Below are 11690 nucleotides of genomic sequence, written 5' to 3' on the forward strand. Positions count from 1 at the left end.
TAACTTTTAGAGGAACCTCATGTTTTAAGTCGTTGGATCAAATTTTAACGGTTCGAATGGGCTGCGCAGGAGAGGATCCAATTCCATCAAAGTGGTCAATGCAGTTGGCAAGAAACAGATAAAGAAAGACCCCCTTTCGTCGTCTCTCTATAAAAACAAGGCCGTCTACTTTTCTATACTTCTCCCCTTGAGTCTCTCTCTCTCTCTCTCTCTATACACTCAACACATGGAATTTGTTTTCTTAAAACATCATGTTCTCTTCGGCCTTGTAATTTGGGCAACACTACTTCCGAGTCCCGGCATTTGCACAGGGCCATGCTCTTTTCCGGCCATATTCAATTTCGGAGATTCGAACTCGGACACCGGGGGTTTATCTGCAGCATTCGGACAAGCCCCTTACCCCAACGGAGAGACCTACTTTCACGTCCCGTCCGGCCGTTTCTCCGACGGCCGTCTTGTAATCGATTTCATAGGTACTACTTCTGCAACATCTTTCTGTTTGCCAGCTATGATGTTATGATCAGATTCTCAATTAGGAACTTTAATGTCTCTGTTTTCCTTTGCTATAATGTTTGTTTCACTTGAGGACTGTAAAATTAATGTGAAAATGTCACATGCATAGATCTCAATTGTCTCAATTAGCAACTCTAACGGACCAAACTCAAATATTTAGGTCTATTAAAAGACAGAATTTAAGTCTTGGGATAGTGAATGTCACCCCCAACCATCCCGATTTAAAGTTCATGACCTAAAATATTTTAATTAGTGTGAAATGGTTTTAACCTTAATTTTTTTTCAATAAGTATTTTTTTTTTGTAACTTTGAGTTAATTATCTTAATTTAGTTTTACGAATGTTATAATCTAAAAAACAAATTAAATTCCGACAAAATTTTAAAAAACCGAACAAATCACACCAACTAGTCAAACTTTAATATACATTAAAATTTTGTACTTTTAAAAAAAATATATTTTGTTATTTTGATCGTTATGGATTTAAATTTTAACGGTTAGATGGGTTTACTTTCAGATTTTAAAAATATATATCTGAACCTGTTGACTCTAAAAATTACAAAACCTACGTGGCGCGCAGACCGAGTAACTAATAGGCTAACTACGTCCTTCGGTTGAATGCGGGGCGTGCTAACTCGTCGGCCGAGCTTGGCCGAGGAGTAAAATTCGTTGATGTCGCGTTGAGCGCGTCGTTGACTTCTCTATCTTGCGATTGCGACCGAGGAAGGAACACTCTCGGTCTCTGGGTTCTATAGCCTGAAAACAAGGCTACTAATTCTGCGAAGTTCACAAATCGTCAGAGCCCGATTCGGTTACTGTGATTATATTCGTAAGAGTATAAGCACGTCGAATCAAGACCAAACTATATGGACACAGGTACTCAAATGTGATGTATGTCTTGATGGTGAATGTGGTTCGGCCGTCGGAGTGCCGAACTCTGAAACTTACTTGCGAGTATCCAATCATAAAATCACTCGGCGTCCAGTACGCCGAGTAACGCAATTCGTAACACCTGACTACGCCGAGAAGGCTAGCAAGGTGACCTCTACCAACAAGGGTTCGAAAACCCTTCTCGGCCGAGACTTAGATAGGTAACCAGTCGGCATTGACGCAGTGTTGTTTATCCAAACTGAAGGTACTTCTCGGTCGGCTGATTCTGCGGTAACAGTGCTATTTATCCAAACTGAAGGTGCTCGCCGGGTGCCTCCACAGTGCTGTTTATCCAAACTGAAGGTGTGTTGGCAGAAAAAGAAAAGGAAAAAATCTCAAGGTATTTGAGAGGTTTTTTTGCGCAGGGCGATTGTATGCTCAATTGAAGGGCTTTCTTTGTTGCATGATTTCTTGTATTTATAGCACCTCATTCCTTGAAACCGAATTGCATCCTTATCTTGATTGGGAGTTCTTGTCCCGCTTTAACTCTACCTCGAACCAACCTACTCCCACTAGGACTTTGAATTTTCCCCTTTTTCGAGGCTTTATTCTCTGTCGGCCAGGAATCCTGGTCGCACCAGGACTTCCTCGGCCTTTTCTGTTTATCTGGGCTAATTCTTAGGATAGGACTCGACCGATCTTGCCAACTGGTCCGGGATTTATCACTCGGCCCATAGTACTTGACAACCCTGGGCCGAGCACAACCCGCTGCTCGGCCCAACAATATTATTTTGGGCCCGAACAGAACCGTTAAATCAAATTAAAAAATTGCCCTAAAAAAAAAGAATTTTGATCTGTACCGTAGGACATCGGAACCTAACTATTGGCCATCACATCAAAGTGCTGTGTGTTTTTTGAAAAGGAGGGTGGGTCCCCCGTTGGACATGCGAGAGCAACTTTTACAATGGAGGGAGGCCGCGCGAGATCAAACAAGATGAAATACAAAAAGATCTTATATGTAGAATGTGTCTTACAAATAACACGATCAAGACACCGTTGCACTTGTGACCTGACACATGAAGTCAGTTTTATTTACACGTCCAAATTATACTAATTAAGATGTTATTTTCTTGCTGTCGTTTGAAAGCGGAAGGCTTGGGGTTGCCTCATCTGAGTGCATTTCTTGACTCGATGGGATCAAACTTCGGCCATGGAGCCAATTTTGCCACAGCTGGATCAACCGTTATACCTCCAAACACAACCATTTCCCAAAGTGGGGCGAGTCCCATCTCATTGGACGTGCAGCTTCTTCAATTCTCCGACTTCCGCACACGATCCCAAATTTATCGCACAAAAGGTTGGTTACTCCTCTACCAGCCTTGAATTCCTTTTACTTCTCGAGCCTTCATCTGACCGTTAAATTTAGTAATATATAGTTAATGCAATATAGAATATATACCCTTGACATAGGTGAATTATTTGAGAAATCGCTGCCGAAGGAAGAGTACTTTTCTCAAGCCCTATATACCTTTGACATCGGCCAAAATGATATCACTGCTGGCTACAAACTCAATTGGACCGCAGAACAAGTCAAGGCATATCTTCCATATGTGCTCACCAAGCTCTCAAATGCCATCAAGGTTGATCTTTCTTTCGTTTTCATTTCATGTTTTCTTTATATTCTCACCATCAGTAGCTCACTCGCACGAGATGAGTTGATAGTAAATGCATATGAGACCCGCAATCTATCAACGATTAGAAATGGTTCACATGCGCGTGAGCGGCTGATGTTAATACTACTTACAATTTGATATTGTTCTTTTACAGAGTGTATATGGTCAAGGAGGAAGATCGTTTTGGATACATAACACAGGCCCGCTGGGCTGCCTCCCTTATGTTTTGGTCCGCTTCGTCACTGATCCGGCCCAAATAAATAAATATGGGTGTGCGGATCAGATCAATGAGGTGGCCCAATTTTTCAATCAAAGATTAAAGGAAGCTGTGCTTCAACTCAAGAAAGATCTTCCATTGGCTGCAATCAACTATGTGGATGTCTACTCAGTAAAGTACACCCTCATCACCCAAGCCAAAATATATGGTAACACCTCACTTCGCTTATATGATTGGAAGCAAAAGTTATGCGATGCATCAATGTATTGCTCACATTGCCGTTTGGTTTCATATAAAATTTGGCCGTCCAGCTGAGTAATGTATTTTATACACCGATTCTTAGTAAAAAAAAAGTTCACAATTTTGAATCTGTATGTTTTGAGAATCCCCTCATCGCATGTTGTCGTCACGGTGGCAAATATAACTTCGACCGGTACGCAAAGTGTGGGGCCAAGAAAATTATCAACGGCACAGAGACGTTGATAGCCAAATCGTGCGATGATCCAACGGTTCGGATCAATTGGGACGGGACCCACTTCACGGAGGCAGCCAACAAGTGGATATTCCAACAAATTGTGAATGGCTCCCTTTCGGACCCACCAAACCCGTTGAAAACGGCCTGTCGTTGCAGTTAGGGAGGACCACTGAATCACCAAACTCACGCTTGTGTTCTGTGGGTGTTTTTTTCCTTTTGCTTTTTCACTTGGAATGTATTATTGGGCTTGTTTTTTTGCCAAACAGAAGAATATCAAACAAAAGTGGATGGGCCACCAAAGAGGCCCATCATCCCATGCCGTCGAGGATTTATGTTCCTGTCGTTTTAGAGGTTTGCATGCATGTCACGTGATTGGCATGCCGTTATGGGCCAACCCTAGATTTTTATATGTTTCTTTTTTTCACTTTTGTACTTGCACTTTTCAGAAGATTCAACGGTCAGATCCTTGAATAAGAATATTACTTTATATCCAAGGGTTTTGGATAAATATACCATCTAGGTTGCAACTCTCATAAAAATATAAAATAGATCGTTTTTATTTTAATTTTAATTTTAATAAATTATAAGAAACTTGTTAAATGCTTAGATGTATATTAATTATATGCTTGTTTTTAATATGTTTTAGCACTTTATAATTTATTCATCATTCTATTTTGTAATTTTTGTAACTCAATACAATTAATATAAATAAGTTTTTTTTTTTAACAAACGATATTATCTACTATAAAATAAGAGGTATTATATAGTAAATTTAACTAAAATTAAAAAAATCGCATCTACTCCACTTAGACGCCTCGACACTAAGTCTCTGCCCGACGTTTGACCAACACCTGAACATAAAATTTAAGTGATACAAACACGGTTATTTCATAATCACGAAAAGAATTTGACTGTCGCACGAAAAGAATTTGACTGTCGCACGAAAAGAATTCGACTCTCACACAAACTATCAGAAACAATTATACTAAAAAACCAATAATAAAATTAAGTACAAAAAGAAAAACAAAGAAGGAAAAAAAAACAAATATATACGTCATAAATAGGTAATTGGATAAATAGGACTTGGAGGATTATGGGACAGTGATCCAATGTGTCCTTGTCTAATCATGTTCCATGCTGCCCAATTCCAGCTGTAGCAAAAACTCCTAAACCACTTGGCCCCACCTCTTCATAATTCACATCATATCTCGAAATCTCACTCTTAATCTGCATCAACGTGGACCCTTAATCACCCACATTTATCCTTAATTACTTACCTTAACTTAATCCAATCATGCCGCTAATCACCTCATTCTACCTTCCACGCGTAGACAAATAAGGTAAACACAGAGGATGCCCCACCTGCGTTATCATGCTCGTCTCCCACACCAGAACCTACCTTTTCGGTCAAAGGTTGATCAACGGCCGAAAGCGACGGGGGCTCAGCCGTATGCTCCGCCGATACCGGCTTAAATATAAACTTGCCGTGCCTCGGACCGGAGCCAAACAGCCAATCATGAACATCCCAGAAAATTTCAACTCTGTTTCTGTTCACGTCAACACAATCATTGCCTCTGAACTTCCAGTGAAGCCGCTTCACACGAACGGCTTGGATCCCATTAAACTTTATCTCCAACTCCGGATCAGACCCATCTGAGCCGTTGCTGCACTCGATCAAAATCTCATGGAAATTCTCCTTCTCGTGAAACTTGATTCGTGTCGAAAACTTCCTCTTCCCGAACAAATGCTCCCTCCTCGAAACCAGAATCGGCTCTATGAGCGACGGCCGGCAGCCAGTTTTTCTGAATGCGTCTTTTTTCTGATCGCCAACGAGCAAAACCACCTCGTCTTCGCAGACAATGGCGACGTAGTAGTCCGATTGTGGCTCCGTTTCGCCGTTGAATTTGGCGGCCTTGAGGTCCCAGACGACGTCCACGACGCTGCCGTCCACCGTGAATTGCTTGGAGCCTTGCTTGCGCCAGAAGTACCACGGCTTGAGCTCAACTTTGCACCGGTACTCTTCGTCTCTGTTTTGGCCTTGCACCGAAACAGAGAGGCCGTGGAGTAACAGATTCTTGCACCAGGTGACGGTGATCAGCCGGCACTGGCCGGCTATCTTTGTGCTGTACACTGACATGAACACGCTCTGCCCCGACCTGATCACGCCGGTTGGGGTTGGATCGTCGGCCGGCCTTGGAGTGCCGGCTGTGAAGCAGGCCGGAATTCCAATTGAATCGTGCATGGTTACTGAACGAAATGTAAGAAAACCAATTGATTTAACGAACGAAAGAGGAATGCGTTCGATTAGCTAAGATCCTCCCGGAAAGAATTTCGCAGGTTTTCTTACAGCATGGCATCCAACCCAAACTGGCAGACTTAGAGGAAGAGAGAAGCGAGGCCGAGAGGAAACAGTTTATATTATGATAGTACAAGCGATACTCTACACAAAACTTAAAACGTAAAGCGCTTACGTTTCATGTAAACTGTGCGAGCTTTTTTCCCATCTGTTACTGGCTTTCTGTTTATAACAAAACCTACTTTATTTCGTCTTGGAAGTGGTTTGGGTATGGAGGATAAGTTCGATCTCAATAAAATCTATCTTTTTCATGCATGGAAAAAAGCAAACGAGCACCTTTTCCATCACGTACGAAGTTCATGTGACACCGTATCAGAAAAATAAACAACTCAACAGGTTAATGTTAGGGAGGGCATATGGGTGGGGTAAGGGAGACTAATTTGGATTAACGATGTCGGTAATTATGTTTCCACATGGTTTACGTGTTTTAATTAAAATTTCTACTGTTTTACCACGTCTTTTTTTACTCCAGGATTGAACGGTAGGGAGCGAGTTGTGTGTGGGAAGTGAGTAGATAGCAGGAATCCTGGGTGGCAGGTGCAGAAAGATGAGAGGAATCTGCTTTGCTCCAACTCAGAGTCTCCACTAAACGAGCTCTAAGGGATTATGGCGGGCGGGGAGATTTACAGTCTGTATATAGTAAATTTGGTGAAATGGAAAGAACAACATTTCCGTGATACAGTTAAGACTCAGGAACAGATTAAATGAATCGATTGTTACCTTTCTCAAGAGTCAGTTTGATCGACTACTGAAGTTGCAGAGTCGGGAGCAGCCTACTGAAGCTTCATTTATCACGACTTACGTTCAGTAGGGCAATTACAGTCGCTCATGTGCGCACACAACATATACATCAAAGGTGAGCAAGAAGCACTAACAAAAGACTGGTGGTCCACGAGTGCTATCATTGAGCTTTTGGAAAGAGAGAAAGTGTTACTTGCAGTTAAAGAATCTAACGTATAGCTATGGTACCTGCACAGCTTTCTCTATAGCTAGCTTTCTGGAATAATATGCTTATGTAGATTTCTTATGACATTGATGAAGATATACGGGTGCAAGGCGATCATATGAAGGATAACCTTCAGCAACTCAAGGATGCTGTCAGGAAGACCATGCAATGTTTCTGTTATACTGGTAGATTTGGTTGAAGCTGTAACACCTCTTGCTGAAAAACCAGCAGCGCGTGATCGAACTGAATGAACTTGGAAAATCTTTGCAAGTTGCTGTAGGAGAACCTGTTGGAAAATTAGGGTCTAATACTTATTTTAAATCACATAGAAAAATCAAGAAATAATTCATGCAATTATATATCAACTGAGCATTTTAATCAAGAATGCTCAATTAAAATGATATCAGCCATCAATTTTAATTTGATATTTCTTTTGAAGATGGTCGAACCTGCTATAGAAAGCCGCATACATATATGGATCAGTCTTATGTAAAGTTGTCTATAAAGATTACAAACTTACTGTATAAAATAACAGACATGATTTCATGTTATATGACAGATGATGTCATTTCGAAATCGAATTTGCCCATTATTATTATGCAGTGCTTTAGGTGGAGATTTTTATTATTATTGTTTTATTAATTTATTTTTTGAGAGCAAAGCTAACATGCATTACCAACAACAAATACTACAACACAGAGACCCAAAAACAAAAAACACAAACAAACAACAGAGGCCCAACCAAAAGTTGAGACCAAAACAAAGAAAACACAAAAACAACCGGAGCTGCTGTGTCTTTCGCCATAACAGTCGCTGCAACCACCAAAACAGCAGCCATGCATGTCGATCTGGCCAAATTCGCTCCCCAAACAAAGCCTCGCCTCACCGATACCAGCAACCAATTCCAAGCTTCAATCCTAGCCCAGCTACAGACACCAGAGAACCTGCAGCCAAGTGAAAGAAGCTCATGGCAGTCCACGAGCAACACTGCCAACAAGGGCAAACAACAAAGAGAATGTGGGGGTGCAAGGAACACCCGACCCAGTGCAAGCATCAAATCAAAGCACACCAACTTGAAACACCACAACAAATCGCTGCAAAGGGTGACCGAAGCTTGAAAATTGAATGAATATGGATGAGAGACAGCAGAGATGAGAGAAGAAGGTAAATCGGCCAATAAAACCAGGAATAAAACAACGGATGGAAGAGGAGAAAGAGAGGGAGACAGAAACAAAAGAAAACCCACCGATCCCAGCCAAAGCTAGGACCGGCGGCACGGGAATTGGACTCGATGGGGAAACGCTCACACAGATCGGTGAGATTTACCCCCAAACAAAGGGAAGATCTCTCACGGAGAGAGAAAGGAAAGTTTTTTTTGTTTTTTTTTTATTTGGATAGGCTGCTTTAGGTGGAGTTACACATATATTATAATGAAAGTTTTGGTCATATGGTTCAAGTTTGGATGCAAGTTTTAAGGATTGAATAGTTTAAGATTTCATGTTCTAATGATTGATTAGATTTAATGCGTTTGGGCCCTGCTTTGTTCTGTGCCTTTTGGGCTTTTACATAATTAAATTCTGACCAAAACCAGGGGAATTTAAGGAAGGAAAAAAAAAAAAAGTAAAAAGGGATTGAGTAGTCTACGGAGGGTGAATTTAATTAAAAATTTAAGGGATTTTAATGAATTTATAAATCCATCGATTTTGATGGGGTTTAATTGATTTTTAAAATTTTTATGTAAAACTTTGAGTGAATTCCCTCAAATTCTCAGGGAATATGTGAGATTTGAGAATGTTAACATAAACTATGAAATCTCTCAAATTCTCTAATTCACAATTTTTTTTAAAATCCTTTAAAAGTAACTTCTAATTGCATATACATACTTAGAAGGTTATAAACTCCTTTCAAATCCTAATTGAATACACATAAATTTTTAGATAATCACTTAAAATTCTAATTTTGTACCCATTGAATTTGTAAGAGGTAATGCTATTCACACATCATTTTTTACCTTCCACACACCCTTGTTAGTTTTGGTTCATTAATCATTTGTAATGCATTCGATTTGACAGCCAAAATTGAAAATGGTGTGTAAAAAGTAAAAATGAGTGTGTAAAGAGTACTATCCTTTGTAAGAAAAAATTAAAAATTTTCAGGATCCTAATTGAATACACAGGACTTATTTATGACAAAAGATGTTACCATTTACCAAAAAATAGTTGAAAAAAAAAACCTAGACCAGACCCCCACACTGATGCGCACCTGCCCAACATCTTAAAACGTCAAAAGTCATTGCCGAACATCTTAAAACGTCAAAAGTCATTGCCCAACATCTTAAAACGTCAAAAGCCATTCTCAGGGCTTGGCTTTGGCAGATTTGATTTGTTGCTTTTTCTTTTACACAAAGAGAAGTAATAATAGTTGGTATATGCCACTTACTTTAAGTGCGTGATGAGAGAGACAGAACGCAAGTACATAAAATCGTAACACGAGTTTTTTTTCATGCAGTTTATGACTCAACTATGTCTAACTGTAGCCTTACCATCTTGTTTCCTATTAACTATCTTGTGATTAATTTAACACTTTTTTCTAGTGTACTAATTTCATTCCTAGAACAACCTCAAATAAATTCTGAGAAAGGATGTATGGCATTGATATCACAATCATATGGGTGGCCACTCAAATTCCCCCTTATCTCAATTTCAAAGAATGAGACTTTTCTCATAACATTGTTTTTGACCCATTAAAATTTATTTACTTTGCAAGCAAGCATAGCAGTGTATTTCTCACATTACTTTGTTTATATCCGCATAATTAATATTGGAAAAATCAATATCTGATCTCTAGTTACTAATGTTCATTAACTGAAACTTTATTAGTTTTCAGATTTTAATCCAAGTTCCTAGCATTAATATAATAATGAATTTACATGTCAGTTACATAGTTTTTTAAAATAAAAATTAATAATTGATTTAGAATTTTAATACTCACACCTTTATTAAACTCCTAACTAATTTTCAATTCAAAACATTTCCAAAATAAATAAAAAATTAGAATAAGTTTGTACCCATTATGTAACATCCCGTCCCAAATTTCATTTTAACGTACGTGTGAAATTACAATTTTACCCCCTAGTTCGTTAAACTTACGTGTAGTTTTGTGTTGTGTGGTGTAGTAGGACCACACACACTCATACTCTCTCTTTTTCTCCCGGGATTCCCTCCCTCTTTCCCTCACTTTCTGTCACTCTGTCTCTCTCTCTCTCTCTCTCCCCCCGAGTTCCTCTCTTCTTCTTCCTTCTGCAAACACACGGACATACACACAAACATACTCAAATCTTCACCAATCGAGAAACCAAGACCACCCTCGTGCTCGTGAGGCTGAGAGGAGTCCAGTGGTGCCATTTCCAGGTAAGAACTTTGACGTTTTCACGTCGATATCACCATGGCCGATTTGAGCACTGTTCATGCAAACTTAATCTAGCTTGTTTTAGGAGATTCTAAGCTTGTAGTTGTGTTTGTGAGGTTCCCAGGAGCTTGGGAGTGTTTCGTTGGACGAGTTTGGACGTCGGGATCGTCCTGTGCAAAGTTGGCCGAGTTTTGACCTTGAAGACAGGTATAATTCCTTAATTTTTAGGCCTTAAAAGTAGTCCAACGTGATTCTACTAGTCCTAAGCTTCATTTTGGTTTAAAGATCGTGAAATTTGGTTGAAAAACGAAGGAGAAAACTAAGTTAGAAATTTTCCCAGTTTTCCGGCGCCGGCGTCTCGCCGGAGAAGAAAGGAGAATATTCCGTTAAGTTTAACGGAATATTCCTAACGGCAGTTAACGGTAACAGTTAGGTTTAACGGAATATTCCTGACGGCGTCAGTTGACACCGTCAGTGTGCATGGCACGTGGCCGCGCGTGGGGGGCGCGTAGGTCCGTGCCTATTCAGGCGCGTGGGGGCGCGTGCGGGGTCCAAAAATTATTTTAAAAATATGGGTGTGATCCTGAGGTTGTGTAGATCACGTTGGTATATTCATTTGTCCAATTTGAGCAATGTATGAGAATTTATTACGAGAAGTTGGTTATGTGCTTTTAAATTAACGTTTTCGTAGCTTTTTCGCGTATAGGTGATTCGTTTTCCGAGGACGAGCGTTCACACTCGAGGCAGGGGGCTACGACCCTTCTAATTATCAGTGAGTGGGCTTTTGTTTTCCGTATATACCTATATACATATTAATTCCCAGAAATTAAATAGAAAAGGTTATTTGTTTAATGCCATGCATCATATGAATGTTGTTTACGCATCATCGCATGTATTAGTAGTGGCATACATATATATATATGTGTATTTGGTGCTGTGGACGCACAGGTAAGTGCCAGGTAAGCGGTATTCATGTTGTTATGCAATAGTAGTTTGAGATGTTTAGAGAGCTCATAATCTGCACCCCCGGTGTTAGTGCTCCCGCCCGAGGCCAGGGCACAGCCTTCACGTGTATGTTCACCAGCACCGCATGCTCGCCTTGGATCCAAGTTAGGTGCAAGCCTGTCGTACAGACCACATTAGGTGGGTCCGACTTGTAGGTGACCCGCGATTTATCGCCCAGCTTCACGTGATCGTAGCACTAGAGCATACATATATATATTACACCAGCCTG

The 11690-nt window shown here is 40.2% G+C and overlaps 2 protein-coding genes across 2 annotated transcripts; one reads left to right on the forward strand and one right to left on the reverse strand.

Annotated features, from left to right (window-relative positions):
- The first annotated feature begins 152 nt into the window (after window positions 1–152).
- LOC137731463 (GDSL esterase/lipase At3g26430) lies at window positions 153–4254 on the forward strand. Its single transcript, XM_068470572.2, has 5 exons — window positions 153–473; window positions 2529–2738; window positions 2852–3021; window positions 3209–3479; window positions 3647–4254. The coding sequence occupies exons 1-5, from the start codon at window positions 227–229 to the stop codon at window positions 3904–3906; spliced, it is 1158 nt and encodes a 385-aa protein (XP_068326673.2). The 5' UTR covers window positions 153–226; the 3' UTR covers window positions 3907–4254.
- A 448-nt stretch (window positions 4255–4702) lies between these two features.
- On the reverse strand, window positions 4703–6911 carry LOC137731416 (uncharacterized). The gene has a single exon (XM_088687305.1). The coding sequence runs from the start codon at window positions 5986–5988 to the stop codon at window positions 5056–5058; it is 933 nt and encodes a 310-aa protein (XP_088543431.1). The 5' UTR covers window positions 5989–6911; the 3' UTR covers window positions 4703–5055.
- Window positions 6912–11690: the final 4779 nt, after the last annotated feature.

Source organism: Pyrus communis, chromosome 16 (assembly GCF_041283825.1).
Source record: "Pyrus communis isolate YQ-2024b chromosome 16, ASM4128382v1, whole genome shotgun sequence".
NCBI lineage: Eukaryota > Viridiplantae > Streptophyta > Magnoliopsida > Rosales > Rosaceae > Pyrus > Pyrus communis.